General features: G+C 40.3%; 2 protein-coding genes across 5 annotated transcripts; both read left to right on the forward strand.

Annotated features, from left to right (window-relative positions):
• The first annotated feature begins 676 nt into the window (after window positions 1–676).
• LOC107271229 (PQ-loop repeat-containing protein 3) lies at window positions 677–2856 on the forward strand. Of its 4 annotated transcripts, none has more exons than XM_025088477.1 (5): window positions 677–898; window positions 1295–1690; window positions 1854–2076; window positions 2166–2286; window positions 2363–2856. In XM_025088477.1, the coding sequence occupies exons 2-5, from the start codon at window positions 1545–1547 to the stop codon at window positions 2491–2493; spliced, it is 621 nt and encodes a 206-aa protein (XP_024944245.1). In that variant the 5' UTR covers window positions 677–898; window positions 1295–1544; the 3' UTR covers window positions 2494–2856. The 4 variants fall into 4 exon arrangements, with proteins under 4 accessions (XP_024944245.1, XP_015602448.1, XP_015602445.1 ...); XM_015746962.2 differs by lacking the exon at window positions 677–898 and adding an exon at window positions 918–1056; XM_015746959.2 differs by lacking the exon at window positions 677–898 and adding an exon at window positions 922–1146.
• Window positions 2857–2970: 114 nt separating this feature from the next.
• LOC107271220 (laminin subunit alpha) lies at window positions 2971–17481 on the forward strand. Its single transcript, XM_015746938.2, has 11 exons — window positions 2971–3496; window positions 4674–4820; window positions 5675–14422; window positions 14503–15046; window positions 15126–15227; window positions 15681–15869; window positions 15928–16094; window positions 16176–16418; window positions 16482–16641; window positions 16725–16952; window positions 17068–17481. The coding sequence occupies exons 1-11, from the start codon at window positions 3272–3274 to the stop codon at window positions 17334–17336; spliced, it is 11022 nt and encodes a 3673-aa protein (XP_015602424.1). The 5' UTR covers window positions 2971–3271; the 3' UTR covers window positions 17337–17481.
• The last annotated feature ends 412 nt before the right edge of the window (window positions 17482–17893 follow it).

Here is a 17893-nt window from a genome sequence, read left to right on the forward strand (position 1 = left end):
AACTGGACTTTATACCCTCTTCAATGGTCATCCTACCCGTTATCCATAATAAAACGTATCGGGTCATCAGATTAATTTTAGAATTGCAATTGCATCCTCAGCGATTATCATAATTTTATTCTAATTGCTTATCTAGTGAATAACTGTTTGAATTTAGCAGAGTGGAAATAAAACGTACAATCTTCAGAGCCCAAGTCTTTTAAATTCCAACTAATTCAAATAGTCTAATATCTTATGTATACATTATATTACGAAGTGTGAATAAACAAACTACATGCTCTACAACTTGTAAACAATTATATAATGTTTCACTAAAACTTATCAAAATCGATAATCGGTCTACATTACTTTAACACTATTCTTAGAGAGTCAAATGGTTACCCAGTACATCATAATTCATAATATTCGATGCTATAACAAAAGGAGACCTAGTAGAATATAATATTCCGGCCACGGCAGCCTTAACGATACAGTCAAGATAGTATGAATACCGGTTTCTCCATTCGCTAATGATCGTGACAGAATTCTAAAACGTGTTAAAGGCGTAAGTGCCTAACCAAAATTTATTTATTTCTATTCAGGCGGACAACGTGCGTTTGCCGGCTCATCCACTTCTTAGTGCACGCGGCCACCGTAAACGTAACGTAGTATTGATCAGGGACTCCATAATTCTGCAGATGTATGCACCTAAGAGGAGTGCAACCGGGTCTGCGCAGTTTCCATGGATACCCGAGCTACCACGTGACAGACGCCCTGAACAGCTTATTCGTACACCACCTACGAGTAGTACTACTGCCGCCGCTATCATCACCGGGCTACCACTACTACTGATATTACTACTACGAGTACTACTACTACGAGCACTGCTACTACTACCACGACAACTACCACTAATACAGTTAAGCACTTACTCTAGCTCAACTATTCGCTTTCCCTCTAACTTCTATCCCTACCTTGGTCCAATGTTCTCATCCTTCTCAGCGCATATCTCCTTTTTATTTTGACTCTCAGTCAGTACGCATTCGCACGGTTCCGCGGGTGTCGCCAGCTTGATATGTAAACTCGGTCGCGTACATACGTTGCACGATTCTCAAAATGTTCCATCGATCCCTGAAAAGCTCTGACACAAAAATAGAATAACATACTGTGTTTTATCTTACTCTTATCTTTATATCTAGTTATTCGATATTACGAAGTATCGCTAACTAAATGGATTCTGAATGTTCCAGCACGTGCCAATCGATTTTTACTTTGAGTACCCGCTGATTTTCTCACTTTAACTTTTTTTTTTTAGGGAGAGGAGGACGTACGAAAGAAGATTCCATCGTATGCAAATTATTCATTCTCCAATGTGGTGTTTAGTGAAATGGAATCTTGGCCATTGTGCCTACAGCTATGAAAATGCTATTTTATAACTTGAACATTTGGTGAAATTTTAAAAAACACGAATATCTATAAGAAGAATGTTCCTAGAATAGGATATATTTTCTTTGTATTATTTTTCTCTTCCTCCGCTTCATATTTTCCAATCACGCTCAAATAAAATGAATCTTCAATTGTTTGCGGATTTTTTGAGCATCATCACGATAACCATGTGCTTTGTACTTAAAGTGCCACAAATTTTTAATCTTATAAATGTGAAATCCGCCGCTGGAATATCCATTCTGGGACTTCTACTTGAACTGACGAGGTAAGTCAACAGTTTTCCCCGAGGTGACTATTTACTAAATACACACTTTGCATAATTAACACATTTGCGCAAATAGATTACTGCTTAATCTTGACGTAGAAATATACGAAAAGAAACAAAACCCAAAATTAATAATATTATTTAATGTTTGCTTTTGTTTCAGTTACACTGTGATGACTGGCTACAATTATACCAATGGATATTCACTCTTATCCTACCTCGAGTATCCCGTTATTCTTCTACAGGAATTTGTACTTATATTTTTAGTACTGAAGTATTTAAATCAAATCAATAGAACATTCGTAATCCTGGCTGTTCTTTACTTTACACTCTGCACCTGTCTCCTGCTGCAGATCTTTCCAAAAGTCATCTTTACCTACCTGGCAGTAAGTAATGATATTATATCATACATATGGTACATAAGTAGACATTATTTTATTCATTCCATAATTTGCTTTATTACCTTTTCTTATAGCCAATGTGCACACCTATCTCGGCATCAAGCAAAGTTGTGCAGTTGTTGGCGATAATCAGAGCAAGGAATGCAGAATCCGTCTCTGTTCTCACATGGCTCATATCTACTTTTACAAATTTAAGTAAGTATAATCAGATTACTATCAGCCCAATGGAAATGATTATCATTTTGGATACGTAAAGAACTTCAATTTTCAGCAAGAGTATTTACCATTTGGATGGATTCAGCGGACCTTCTGCTGCTTGGAAACTTCATCATCTCGGTCGCATTAAGTTCCAGTATAATGTTTTCGGCAATGTACTACAAACGACGGGTGAAGCAAGAGTAAGGCGATGCATGCTGGTCGTTACTATATTACTTTAAATAAATATAAGTGAAAAGTCTTCCTTAAGTTAGATAGAAGCATATGGAAAAAAATGAGAGCGAATTACTGAATGTACTCAAAATAGACTGCATAATCGTTATTATACACTCAGCGAACGCAAAGCAGAATTTAAATATCGAAAATGTTACAATTTTCCACCCGTGGATGTAATAGCTATAAAACACCTCACCTACGTATTTATTATATTCTCGAATAGAAAAATTGTAACGTTACCAATATGTGACTGTTGCTTTGTGTGGTTGTTTTATTTTATTCACTTACCAATGTAAAGGATATTAAAAATAAAATAACTATTTGGATGTTGAATAATAGAATTATTTTTCTTTATATCACTAAGTTCTAATATAATTGATATTATTCCTAGATAGAATTTCCAGGGTTGGTGGTGACATTCTGTGCACTCTATGCACATGCAATTCAGTTAAAGTATGCACGTGCATCTCGGCATCCAGTAACGTCACGACTATACGAATAAAGATTTCACGAAGCTGCGTTGATATTTTCACAAGCACATGTAACATCAACGGCAGACTCCCACCCTGAGGCACTGGTTCTCGATGACCCTCGGGATTCAGTCTGCAACGAGAAGCCGGCCAGGCTTCATCGGTCTCAACGTGAAAGTATCTCTGAAGCAGACTGCAGTGGTGAAGACATAACTTATTGAGAGGAAAGAAGAAGAACAAAAAATAAAGAGCAAAAAGTAATAATAAGATCGAACAGGATGGCCGGCTCGAAGGCTTTGGGCTTTCTTTCGGTGCTGGTCCTGTTCGTGGTTCACCAGGTCAATTCAGAGATTTTGACGCCACCCTATTTCAATCTCGCGGAGGGTCGCGAGATCATCGCCTCAGCTACTTGCGGTGTTGATCATCCGGAACCAGAACTATATTGCAAATTGGTGGGAGCTAATGCAGATCAGGATGAGGATATCAACCTTATCCAGGGCCAGGTGAGTTAAATTGATGATCAATGAATTAAAATTCCGTGCCATTGAACTGTGCTCCAGTTGCATGTACTATTGTTAGCTATGGGAATCTCCCTTCACGTTTTAAAAATAAACATCGTATACTTGGAACTCCAGAATACTATTTTAAAGTTCGACTCTCTCCATGTCCCTTCCAAACGTGAGAGAGAAAACGAGAGAGCATAGTTATGACGGCAATCCTGCGAATATTTTGAAGTATTATTTATTAGGTATAACAATTTACTTGTATCGTTCAAAGTAAATTTGCGGTTTCTTGGTCTTACTAATGGCATAGGATAATCTCTAGATTAGTCCTTAGGTTCCCTTTCTTATTGGTGAAAGGATGCGCCTGTCCGCAAGACCCTTTCAGTGGCCTACTAGAAGAATGGGATAGAGAAATAAAGAAAAACCTTGATAATGTTCTCTCCCCACAGCCCATTATTGCAAAGAGAATAAAGAAGAAAGAAAAAAAGCAGTCGATGGCTACTAAAGTCCTAGGATTTTATAATGGTCAAAAAGTAGTACTTATTGTAAACTAATATAGTAATCTATGGAATGCCCTGGTCAGGGTATTCCTTTCAAGTATTATTACTCTAACCGGGTGCTTTGCTTTAGACCAGAATATCCTTGTTGTAACGAGGTACTTTTCCCATTTCGAATAATTGCTAGAGTCTACCCAGAATGATATACGCAGAATAACGTACGTAGAATAGCGTTACCGATGAGAAACTTAAACAGAAGAGAATTCATTGAGGAATGAATGAATGCATTGAACGATTTTACATACATAATACATAAAACTTCCTGTAGAGTAGAAGTTCCTTCATCCTTAAACATATTTTTTGTCGATCGATGAAAATAGTATCCAAACATCGATAAAGTGACCAACTAAGAAAATTGAGAATCTTAAAAGGGAGAAAAACGATAAGCACATAGATAGTACCTGACCCCACCGATAACACGACTTTTCTATGGAGCTTAATCTGAACCAAGAAGAAAAAAGAAGAAAAAAAAGTTTCTAACTGGCACAAATGTAATCATTTCTAACTATGTAATGAGAGTCCTCGTGTGCTATTATGAAAGAGCTCTCTAGGAATGATTCTTTATTATCACTATTGGATATAGTGTATTAGTCTTAAGAAACGTCCTTATCGCATTTCAGGTCTGTGATTACTGTGACCCGAGTAACCCCGAGAAGCGACATCCTCCGGAGCACGCTGTCGATGGTATGGAAACCTGGTGGCAATCCCCACCACTCTCTCGAGGAATGAAATATAACGAAGTCAACTTGACTATCAATCTGGGCCAGGTAAGTTTAATGAGAATCTGAAACAAGCAAAACTGATACAAGAAATTCTTAGCTGCCATAGAATTCAAAATAAATTAACAATGCAGAATAATGAAAGATTTATCATATCACTACGTGGGTGAAGAGTCTTCCGGTCAAATGGGAAATCGTTATCATTCCTCTCTATTTCCTGCGATGATAATACATTATCTCGTATTCGAATACTGAATCCAGATATTATTCATTTGTCTGGTATTTTTGGAGCAAAAATTACACTGTTCTTATTTTTCTTTTGCCTGATTTTGAGAATAGTCTTTGAAAGACCTTCCTGGAAGGACACTGAAATACGCTCTGAAAAATCTTAGGCCAATGTAGTCATGTGCCTTGTACCATGTGTTGGAGAGTCTTGGGAATGCAGAAAGTCGAGTGGTGCACATCTGGCGTTCCCTTCGTGGGTTTTTCTAGGCCCTTTAGACTCTGCGGGGAATAGCTATATAATACAGAGACATATTTGGTCTAAAATATATATTTTTAAAAATTATTCAACATTTTTAAAGCCATTTACGATTGCAAGTATTAAGGTTGACCCTTTTAAAGGGTTATCAATTCAATCTATCAACCGTATCAATAAATTTCTATTGAATTTTAATTACTTTTATAAATAATATACTATAACTTGCTCAGCTATATGTACAGAACGAGACCGTTATTCCTAACAATTATCTCTTATTACCACGTTCTTGACTGTTCGCCAACCTTAGAAAATCTATTAACGGTAATTGCTGGACTTATAAAGCATTATTATTTGGTAAATATGATGTACATATTGTATTTGATGTTTGTCAACCTCTGAGAAGAAGATATTTTTTCCATAGGAATTTCATGTGGCTTACGTCTACGTCCGAATGGGTAATTCCCCAAGACCAGGACTTTGGATTCTGGAAAAATCAAAGGACTACGGAAAAACTTGGTCACCCTGGCAATATTTCTCTGATTCTGCCAACGACTGCCTCACATATTTTGGTGTAGACAGCAACACACCAATTACTAGAGACGACAGTGTAATTTGTACAACAGAGTACTCCAAAATTGTTCCACTAGAAGGTGGTGAAATTCCGATATCTATCTTGAATAACCGGCCGTCTGCCAAACATTATTTTAATTCCACGCTGCTCCAAGAATGGACGAGGGCAACAAATGTACGATTCCGTTTTCTGAGGACGAAAAATCTCTTGGGCCATTTGATGTCTGTAGCCAGACAAGATCCCACGGTAACAAGGCGCTACTTTTATTCCATCAAGGACATTAGCATCGGAGGCAGATGCATGTGCAACGGCCATGCTGATACCTGTGACATCCAAGATCCAAATACACCAAAGAAATTGGTCTGCCGATGCCAGCACAATACGTGTGGTCCACAATGCGCAACTTGTTGCAAGGGATTCGAGCAGAAGAAGTGGCGACAGTCAACTGCATTCAAAAAATTCACCTGCGAGCCCTGCAACTGTTTCGGACATTCCGACGAATGCGTCTACGATCCTGAAATTGACGAAAAGCACCTCTCGTTGGACATCCACATGAATTACGAAGGTGGTGGGATCTGTCAGAATTGTCGAGACAACACAGAGGGTATAAACTGTGATCGGTGTATACCGACCTTCTACAGACCTAGAGGCAAACCCTTGAATGCCACTGATGTGTGTCATCCTTGTAATTGTAATTATTTCAACTCTACTGGAAATTGCGCAGATTCTACCGGGAAATGCGAGTGTCGACCTGAGTTCACTCCACCTGATTGCGATTCATGTAGCTATGGATACTTTGGTTACCCAAATTGTAGACCATGCGAATGTTTCCTTAATGGCACAGATGGATACCATTGCGAATCCATAAACGGCTCCTGCCCTTGTAAATCAAACTATGGAGGATTTTACTGTAACCTATGTGCAGAGGGATACTACAACTTCCCAGATTGCAAACCGTGTCAATGCAATCCCTTAGGTTCCATGCATGGCGTCTGTGATGTTATTAATGGGAATTGCGTATGCAAGAACAGTTACGGTGGCAGAAAATGCGACATATGCGAAAATGGCTATTACAATTACCCAAGTTGTAGCTTCTGTAACTGCGATACTCGTGGTACGGAAGCTGAAGTTTGCGATAAGACCGACGGTCACTGTCTCTGCAAGGAAGGATACGGCGGTGCTAGGTGCGATCAATGCAGCAGTGGCTACTATGGGTATCCAAATTGCAGACCCTGCAACTGCAGCATCGTTGGATCATCCTCAGTCAGTTGCGACGCTTCTGGAAAGTGTTCTTGTCTAGGGAACTTTGCTGGACGAACCTGCGACCAGTGCAGTCCTGGATTTTACATGTATCCTGATTGCATTGCTTGCAACTGTGATAATCAAGGATCAAATGGCGTATCGTGCGACACAGAAGGACGCTGTCAGTGTTGGGATAACTTCGATGGGGAGAAGTGTGCACAGTGCAAGGAGGGATACTACAACTTCCCAACCTGCGAGGGATGTAACTGCGATCCCGCCGGAGTTGTCGAGACATTTATGGGCTGCGGATCCTTACCTGTAGGAGAACTTTGCCAATGCAAGGACCGCGTCCAAGGTCGTATTTGTAATCAGTGCAGGCCTCTCTATTGGAACCTTCAGCAAGCGAATCCTCAGGGATGTGAAGAATGCAAATGCAATATCCCAGGAGTGATTGGTAGCATTGCAGAGTGCGATACCAAAAGTGGGCAATGTATCTGCAAGCCGGGTGTTACCGACAGAGCTTGCACCAGATGTATCGACGGAACGTATAATTTGGAAGAGAGCAACTTATTTGGATGTTCCGATTGTGCATGCGACATCGGCGGATCTGTGAATTCAATTTGCGATAAAATAAGTGGTCAATGTCCATGTCAACCAAGAGTAACTGGACTTACTTGTAATGAACCCTTAAAGGCTCATTATTTTCCAACTCTTCATCAATTTCAATATGAAGTCGAGGACGGTAGGACATCGAGTAACAGTCCCGTGAGGTATGGATTCGCAGAAAATCTGTTCCCAGGATACTCCTGGAAAGGGTATGCTGTATTTTCAGCTCTACAGGATAAAGTTATTCAATTGGTAGACATCCACAAGTCTTCTCTATATAGAATGGTACTTCGATATGTAAATCCAAACAATGAAACAATTCTTGGTTCTATTACGATTATTCCCGAAAATCCTTCAGAAAGCGAACAAAAGTTTATGGTACAGCTCAAGCCCAGCTCGAAACCAGCATTTGTTACCGTTGCCGGAGCACAGGGTAACTTACCCTCGCCATTGGTTATGAATCCTGGGCGGTGGAGTATAGTTATTTCCACCAAGAAGAGCCTCTTTCTAGATTACTTCGTGTTGCTTCCTTCAGAATACTACGAGGCTACGATCCTCACCCAGGATGTTAATATACCATGTGAAATTGGATATACAGGATTGTGTAGACACTACGGCTATCCCAGCTTGGCACAGTTTGATTCTGTGAACGGAGTAGATGCATTTTCAAGCAGAAACAACATCAAGATCCCGTTATCAGAATATTTCCAAGAGGAGGAAACACTTCGTGAAATCGGCAATCTTCAGTTTCCTTTGATCAATGAGAATCAAGAAGAAATCCAATTCGATTTCAAAGTTGCCAATTCTGGGCTATACGTTTTAATAGTGACTTATATCACATCTAAGAACGAGTACGACATTGCTACTATAAACGTTGAGGCAAGTAATATTGAGAAGGGTAAAGTTACTCTCTATCCCTGCAAGTATACAAGTATCTGTAGACAAGTAGTCACTGACAGGTACGGAAAGGTAGCTGTTCTCAACTTGCCAAGTGATTACATCAGACTCATTCTTACTAGAGAACCTAGTGCAGGAACCGCCAAGGTATCTTTAAATTCGGTGGTAGCCATTCCGTATAATCGTTGGTCCTTGGACTATATCAGTCCAAAATCTGTGTGCGTCAGGAAGAATGGCAAATGCGTCCAGGGAATCTTCCCAGCTGCGGCAGACTCTAAAAAAATCGAGTTTGAGACCAGTAACGAGGTTTTAGACGTAGGAAGCAGACCATACGGAATTTACGATAACAGTACGAAGTTAATACATCTGAATAACGTGGATGCGTCTGTAGATGTTCCTGGCAAGGCACCTCAACCCGGTGAATACGTATTCGTCGTGCAGTACTTCCAGCCGGATCATCCGCAATTTGAACTCGATGTCCTTATACAAAATGGTAAATCCTACGAGGCTAAAGTGCCGGTACCTCACTGTCCCAGTAACAGTGGTTGCAGAAGTATCATCCGTCAGTCTGATGGCAATACAAAGTTCCAACTGAATGAGAATTTCGTGATCAGCTTCAAGGAAACAACTGGAAATGATATTTGGTTGGATTACATTCTGGTGATACCAACCGATCAATATGGAGACAAGCTATTAAAGAAAATCCAATTCGATCAAACTAAAGAGTTCATAAAAAAATGTGGCAACAATCATTTCCACATAAATGTGATTGACGAAAGCTTCTGCAGAGATTCAATATTTTCATTAACGACAAATTATAACAACGGTGCATTGCCCTGCCAGTGCGACATAGAGGGTACAAGAAGCTTCGAATGCGAAAAATTCGGCGGACAATGTCCTTGCAAACCGAACATAATAGGCAGACGTTGTGAAATCTGTAAGACTGGCTTCTACGGCTTTCCAAACTGCAGACCATGCAATTGCCCAAGCACAGCAATTTGTGAACAAGAAACTGGTGCTTGCATATGTCCTCCTAGGGTAACAGGAGAGCGCTGCGATGAATGCGAATCAGGAACTTACGGATTCCATCCTATAATCGGTTGCGAGGAGTGCAACTGTGCGCCTCAGGGTGTCCAAGGAGGCGATCTTCAGTGTGATCTTTTCAGCGGTAGCTGTAGATGCAGGGACAACGTAGTGGGTCGTCAATGCGACAAGTGCTTGGCTGGCTTCTCACAATTTCCACTATGTGAAAAATGTGATTGCGATACCAGAGGAACGACGTATGACATATGCGATCAGAGAACGGCTGAATGTTATTGCAAGGCTAACGTTCTGGGACAAGCCTGTGATATTTGCAAGGAGGGTACCTTCAATATTCAAGAAAGCAACGAAGAGGGCTGCACCAAGTGCTTCTGTTTTGGAAAGACAACCCGTTGCGCCTCAGCCGATCTATACAGAGCATACGTTTTCGATATGGTTGATTGGGATGTTGTATATGTCAATGATAAGACTGGCAACGTCAGTATGCTGAAAACACTACCGCAGGAACTGAATGAGACAAGCATAAACGTTAGTTTAACGAATGACGACACGATCGACAACGTAGTGTACTTCTCAGCACCTAGAAGCTATCTGGGAAAGAAATTGACATCCTATGGTGGTTACGTAAACTATACAGTGCATTACAGTACAGGTCAATTCGGAAATGCCGTAGCTGGACCAGATTTAATACTCTATGGTGCTGACATCTTCCTCCTTCACTATGGAGATGAACAACCACCATCATTCACAAATTTCCGTGCAGCCGTTGAGATTGTCGAATCAAAGTTCGTCACATTAAATCGTAGCCCAGCTACCAGAGAACAGATAATGGTCGTTTTAGAAAACCTGCATGGTATTTACATCAGAGCGACTTATTGGCAACCTAGCCTAATAGGCACCTTGTCTTATGTGACGCTTGATATCACCACCGAAGATTACATACCCAACAGTGTCCCGGCACACAGCGTAGAACAATGTCAATGCCCACCAAACTATCAGGGTCTATCCTGTGAGGAATGTGCACCAGGATATTACAGAGTAGAATCTGGACCTTACGGGGGTTACTGCGTGCCCTGTCAATGTAATAATCATGCTGACACGTGCGACGTCAACACTGGAATTTGCTACAACTGTAAGAATGGCACAACGGGAGATCATTGTGAATTATGTGAACCGGGATACTACGGCAACGCCACTGTAGGAACACCTTCCGATTGTTTAATATGTGCCTGCCCTCTGCCATACGCTTCTAACAACTTCGCGAACGGATGCGAGGTCAACGAGGAAGGTAGTAAAATTAGCTGCGACTGCTTGCCAGGATATTATGGCGCCAGGTGCGAAGTCTGTGCAGCAGGCTACTACGGGAAACCTGATGAACGTGGAAACTATTGTAGACCCTGCGAGTGCTCTGGTAATATAGACACGAACGAGATAGGTGCATGCGACTCCATAACCGGAGAATGTCTTCATTGCTTGAACAATACGTACGGAGAGGCTTGCAACCTCTGTGCACCAGGATACTTTGGTGATGCTGTTGACAGGAAGGATTGTCAGAGTTGCATCTGCGATACTTGTGGAATGGAGGAGTGTGATAGTTACAACGGAGGGTGTTTGTGCAAGGAAAACGTCATCGGCGATAAGTGCGACAGATGCGAGATCAACCACTATGGTTTTGAGTCCTGTGATGGATGCAAGCCCTGTGAATGCAGTTTGGCATCTGAGAGTAGTCAGTGCGATGACGAAACAGGGCAGTGTAAATGTAAGCCTGGTGTCACTGGTAGAAAATGTGACCAGTGTATCCCGGGCTATTGGAATTATGGACCTCATGGATGTATATCTTGTGGCTGTAACACAGGATACTCTATTGGCGCCTCATGTAATACTACCACCGGTCATTGCACTTGCCTACCTGGAGTTATTGGTGAGAAATGTGACGAATGTCCACACAGATACGTTTTCATCTTGGACGCGGTAAGTGTGAGCAGTGGCTGCTATGAGTGCGACATTTGCGTCCATGATCTTCTCGACGTTACCGATAGCCTCGAGAATATGCTCGAGCCAGTCACTCTACAGTTCAATAAGGTGGCTGAGAGTTATTTTACCAATCAACGACTGAAGTTTATTAATGACACTGTTAACGAACTGCATCCGGAAGTTGAACTATTGGACCCTAGAAGAGTGAACTTCTTGCCACTGCAACAAGAGATCTCACGACTCGATCAAGAAGTTGCGAATCAAAAGCGTAAGGTCGATTATGCTGCTGAGGATAGCATCAAGTGGAAAAAGGGGGCCGACAAGACGCTCAGCGACATGAATAATCTCGAGAAGGATGTAATGCGAGAAATTGCACTTGTAAACAGCATCATAATGGAAGTACAATTACTTGCATCAAACATCGAACAAGGTACTGGAGCAAAAGTAGACAGTGCTCTTAAGGAAGCTAAAGACATCCTGAAGCAGATCCAGGAAGTGACCTTCACGGAATTCAGAGATAGAGCCACCGATGAATCAGGGGCAGCCAATGTACTGATATCCGAAATGCAAAAATATAACTTCCCAGTGAGCAATTTAAGTTCCATTGTAATGGATTTGAACAACAAAGTGAAAAACTTTAGTGCGAAGATAGACGACCTGAATAATATCACCAATAAAGCGCAAGATGTAGCGGGCAATGCGGAGAGACTCAATCTAGAAAATAAATTAGCAACGGAGACAGGTAATTTTGATAGTGTAAAGAATTCAACGGCCGAAATTCTGGAGGATCTAGAAGCAGGCGAGCAGCTTAACAAGAATGCTTCCCTATTTCTGAATGAGGCTTTAAGCAATATATATGCCTTGAAGGGCAACATCGGCGCGGATTCCACACTCAAATTGAATGAGACTATCTTCTCCAATGATCAAATGCTCGTTGATGTCCTAAAGCCTGTTCAGAATGCAAAGGATCACGCAGACTCGCTCTATCAACGGTCCTTGGAACTTGACAACATTTTAACTGATACTAGGAACACGACGGCAGTACGTGCTGTCTCGGCTTATAAGGATATCGAAGAAATTATACAACAAGCGCGACAGGCTGCTGAGGATGCACATCAGGCTGCTAACAATGCCACAGAATTATCAGATGGTATTGAAGACACGACTTCCGCAACTAGGGATAATTGCCTACAGCTTTTGGAATCGGCTAAGATTGCTGTAAACAAAACAGAAGGAACGTTACAAACAGACCTGCACGAAGCTCAGAAACAAACAAACGATATAATACAGAAGAATCAATGGAATAATGATGCCCTTGATCGTATTGAGAAATCACTAATTAACATCCCTGTTAAATCCTCATCCGGTCTGGTTAATACATTCATCGAAGGTGCAGAAGGGTCAAAAATAATTATTCAACAAGCAATCAGTAACATGAACAGGATAGTGAATAAGATTCCTAATGACTTAAGAGAGACTAAACAATTGTCCAAGGATAGTGCTGATTCGAATAGAGACATTTCTCAGGCGAATAAACAATTGGATTCTGTTAGCAAAATCGTGCCAAACATTACAAATCTGTTAGGTGACTTAAGTGAGAGACAGAAATTAATCAACAGTACCGGAAATGATTTACAAGACAAGATCGAATATCTCAAAAATAAAATAGCCAATGCCAGAGAACTTGCTGACAGATTCAAGACTGGACTCACTTTCTACAGGAACACTACTCTGGAACTTAAGAATCCTGAGAATTTCCCTCTTCTTGCGACATCCACGAAGATTTCCCTGTACTTCCGCACCAATAAGACCAACGGTTTCTTGCTTTATCTTGGAAACGAGGAAAAAGCAAATCTTCCAAGAATGAAATCTCATGACTTCATGGCGCTTCTCATCGAAAATGGTTATCCTGTCTTAATAGTGGATCTGGGATCGGGTCCTGAAAAAATGATAAGTAACAAGTTTGTTTCTGATAACGTATGGCGACAGGTAATCGTTGATCGTACAGGAAAAAATATCAAATTAATAGTCCGTGAGGACATAGGAGAAGGCAAATATAAAGAATTTGTCAAGGAGCAAGTTCTACCTGGATCATATTCTATCTTTAATCTAGACCAGGAACAATCAAAATTATTTGTAGGTGGTTATCCCTCCTCGTTCCAAATACAAAATTCGGTCACCTCGTCTTCATTCGACGGTGAAATGGAAGAGTTAGTCATTGGCGACATACCAGTGTCATTCTGGAACTTTATTGATGGTGAGAACAACAGACAGGGTGCCATTGAAAGGAACATGTTAATAAATTTAAAACCAAGCACAGGCTTCCGGTTTGACGGCAATGGCTATGCTGTTTTGAGTAAAGAGAATTCACGGATTTCATCTGATAACCTGAAGTTTTCTATCATTCTGCGCTTCAAAACATTAGCAGAAGATGGTTTAATATTCCAAATGATCAACAACCAGACATTCTTGTCTCTGGAAATGCAAAATGGCCATGTACTCTATAGATATAGTTTTGGCGAAGGAGAAGCTATACTGAGATCCACTAACCGGTTCAATGACGGTGACTGGCATACTTTGAATGCACTTCGGTTGAAAAGAAAGGGCGTGTTGAAGATAGATGGGCAGAGTGTGGCCAAAGCTGAGGCTCCTGGAAACCGTTCCGCTATGATATTGCCAAGTCACATCTACTTCGGCGGATATCCACCGAGTCAACAGCACGCGCACAGAGAATCTGGCTTCGAGGGTTGCATAGATGATGTTGTTATATTAGATACTTCAGTAGATCTTAGGAAAAATATTGAAGCGTTTGGTGTGGTGCCAGGCTGTCCAGTTCGGGTAAGTCTATACTATCTAACACGTCTTTGGCGATCTGGATCCAATCAGAAAACTCACATTAAAATTTTATCCTATTGCAGTTTTCCAATCTAGTTTCTTTCGAAGAGCACAAACCGGGCTATGTGAAATGGCCTAACACATCGATATCAAATTCAATGCAAATCAATTTGAAATTCAAAACTGCATCCAACAACGGCTTGATATTCTACGTCACAAATTCCGATCAAACGGCTACCAGTTCCCTATCTCTGGTGGATGGTTTACTGTCTTTCAAAAGTCAAGGGGAAGAACTGAGAACTAGTGACGCTGGAACAAAATTCAATGACAACGAGTGGCACGTTATCACTGCCACGCATGAGGACAATGCTCTCAGATTAGATATTGATGACACATTAAATTACAGTACAGATTCTGCACCACCTCCGATACACATTCTTTATGGAAATTTGTATATAGGTGGACTACCAAGTACATTCAGTGTCTCTAAGGATGGTACTGCATCAGTTGCACCATTTGCAGGTTGCATAGGTGATGCAACGCTCAATGGTATCATAATAAACTTTGCCAATACTACAGAAAGACCACACAGTATCCTGGGCAAATGCAAGGGCAGCGATCAACCAAGTAAATATGCTCAACCAATCAGTTCTATTGAGCACTATCAATGAATAAAATCGCTAAATCTATTTTCTGTACTGTTTAGCAATTCCTTCCGTTGTTGTACCCATACCAAATTGGCGGCCACCACCGCCACCAACTCCAGCAGAAGGATTGGATACTATAACTATGGCCCCAACACAACACAGTAAGTAGTCATTTACATGGTATAATCATTAGTCATAGATTCCATGAGACGTTTTAAAATTAGCCTCACTTGTCAAGAATTGTATGCACAAAAACCTTTGCCTTTCTTATTCCCGTTTTTACGGACAGCATCTCCTTACTGTGGAACTCGAAGTTCTTATTTGCTGTAACGAATAAGGCCGCTCGTAATTAGCTTCAGATTAGGGAATGAACTTTGACCCCGTGGAGTAAGACAATAGCGATTGTCAGAAAGTAGGGTCGCTCAGTATATCTCTGTAAGTGGTTGAATAGCAGTCATGATCTGCCGAGTGACTATTCTATTATTATTAGTTTTTAGAATTGGACTAGCCAATTGCACGGAAAATCCTAGTGCCGGTGAGATTCGTTAGGATGCCAATGATAATGAAAAATAATTGCGACACATCCTACAAGTTTTCAATAAAAATTGTTACAGCTATGGCTACCTTCGTCATTGATTATAACAAAGGCGAAGTCATGTTGGAGGGTAGGAAAAACATTGGTCCTACTGAATCGATCAGTACTACCAGCACTACTACAACGCCTAAGCCTATTACCGTTGATGAGTGTCGTCTACCTTTCTATCCTGCAAATGACACTGACTTGGAAAATGCTTGGAGAATCGGTAGGTTCATTTAACCCTGCCTTTATTTTTAGGTGATAACTATTATGCAATTTTATAGGTACTGCCAAGCATAGCAGATTAGAATACAGAACTTTCAATGGAAGATACAAGAATCAATATGACTTCCAGATAGACATAAAGACTATGGCTGATGATGGAATAATATTCTACAGTTCTGACTTTACTAAACAAGATTTGATCGCCCTTTATATAGAAGATGGAAGGGTACAGTAAAATTTTAAAAGCATATTTCTTAAAATTTTATGATGACTCTGAATTCCATATTGATGTTCTAATACCTTACAGGTCAATTATAAATTTGATTGCGGAAGTGGGCCAGCTCTGATGACTAGTGTAAACAGAATAAATGATAACAAATGGCATACCGTTGTTTTCAAACGTAATGAAAACTGCGGTGAACTTATTGTTGATGAGTTCACACCAATATCCGGTTGTTCTCAAGGCCATACGAAGACAATCAACCTGAGCCCACCATTCTTTGTTGGAGGAATTATTCCAGACAGATCCAAACATGCTCACGACACCCTTGTCAGTATCAAATATTTAACACCAATAAGTTGATGTATCAATTCTGTATGATGGATTTTTTAGGGGCTGAACAAAACGTTCAATGGATGCATTGGCAACTTCATGATGAATGGACAAGTGGTTGGCGAACCAACTGAGAAGGTCGGCGTAATTCCATGCTCGAAGCGCGTGGAACCAGGGCTCTTCTTCTATCCTGGAAATGGAAGTAATTTCTTCAAAGCAAGTAAGTATTATATCCTGATGATTCATTAACCATTTTATGAAAACTACTTGGCAATAAATTCACAATGCGATAATTTATTACAGTAGATAAATTTACCGTGGGCAGAGCGGTGGATATCCAAATGGATATAAAACCAAGATCAACTTCCGGTCACCTGCTGTCCGTTCATGGCAAGCGTGACTTCCTGATCCTAGAAATGATCAATGGTACCATCAAGTTCTTGGTGAAAACAGCCAAGGGCGTGATAGAAACCACTTTCCAGCCTACGATGCCAAATTCACTGTGCGATGGCAACTGGCACAATATTCATGGTACATAAAAATAACTAAAGTTATTACATTTTCTTCAACATTTATTCGCTTTAACATTTCTTATCGGTAATTTCTGTGATATTATCAATTATTTTTCTTCTTCTTACGTTTTCAGCCGCCAAACAAAAAAACACGGTTGTGTTATCAGTTGATCACAAAACTGCTCCTCTAGGAATTAGTGGTAAAAATTTAGCGGGAGTCTTCTCAAAGCATCCAATATATGTTGGAGGTCATCCGCTGCTTAGCCGAAAATTACGTGGCAGCGTGTCACACGCTCAATATGTTGGTTGCATAAAGAATATTATGATCAATCGTATGAATATAAATTTGGATGCTGAACGAATTAATGGCCACGTAACAGCTAGTGTCTGCCCAACGATATAAACGCATTGGCAGCATAATTAATTTAAAAATTCTTAATAAAGAACCAAAGCAGGTATCAAAACAAATTAAAGAAGAAAAAATGTACGATGTAAGATTCATTGTAAGAAAAAAATAAATGATATATTTTACGCTCGTTTTCCTAGAACCTTGTCCTGTACTAATTTGATTTCCTGTATGAACTTGTGTCTTTTGAAATATTATCATTTAAAATTTCTATTTTGCTTGCTTAAAAAAAGGACTTTAATATATTTTATTGCTAGTTTATTAGACGTCGCTTTTCATCGCAAACAAGATGTAAATAACTATACTGTTCGAAGCTGTTAAAAGGAGAGTAAAAGAAATATTATTCATCCATATTTACTCTGTACATAATGCGTCACGATTAAACCGTACAGTTGTGCACTGACATTGATTCATAATGGCGCTTAAGTGTACAATTACTTGTATTTTCATTTCTACTGATTTTCATGCTTGTTCGATTGTACGTCATGTAATGCTATCTTATATTACGGTATGTTCAATTGGAATCTGCGGGAGTCTTAAATGCTCTTCTTAAA

Source organism: Cephus cinctus, unplaced genomic scaffold (assembly GCF_000341935.2).
Source record: "Cephus cinctus unplaced genomic scaffold, Ccin1 Ccin1_scaffold0929, whole genome shotgun sequence".
NCBI lineage: Eukaryota > Metazoa > Arthropoda > Insecta > Hymenoptera > Cephidae > Cephus > Cephus cinctus.

What these genes read in the sequence shown, in the direction of transcription:
- LOC107271229 (XM_025088477.1), top strand. Translation starts at nt 1,545, where the DNA reads ATGAATCTTCAATTGTTTGCGGATTTTTTGAGCATCATCACGATAACC. An exon ending in CTTCTACTTGAACTGACGAG is followed by an intron (nt 1,691 to 1,853) that starts GTAAGTCAACAG and finishes CTTTTGTTTCAG; the next exon opens with TTACACTGTGATGACTGGCT. An exon ending in ATCTACTTTTACAAATTTAA is followed by an intron (nt 2,287 to 2,362) that starts GTAAGTATAATC and finishes TTCAATTTTCAG; the next exon opens with CAAGAGTATTTACCATTTGG.
- LOC107271220 (XM_015746938.2), top strand. Translation starts at nt 3,272, where the DNA reads ATGGCCGGCTCGAAGGCTTTGGGCTTTCTTTCGGTGCTGGTCCTGTTC. An exon ending in TGCCAGGCTGTCCAGTTCGG is followed by an intron (nt 14,423 to 14,502) that starts GTAAGTCTATAC and finishes ATCCTATTGCAG; the next exon opens with TTTTCCAATCTAGTTTCTTT. An exon ending in AACATGCTCACGACACCCTT is followed by an intron (nt 16,419 to 16,481) that starts GTCAGTATCAAA and finishes TGGATTTTTTAG; the next exon opens with GGGCTGAACAAAACGTTCAA.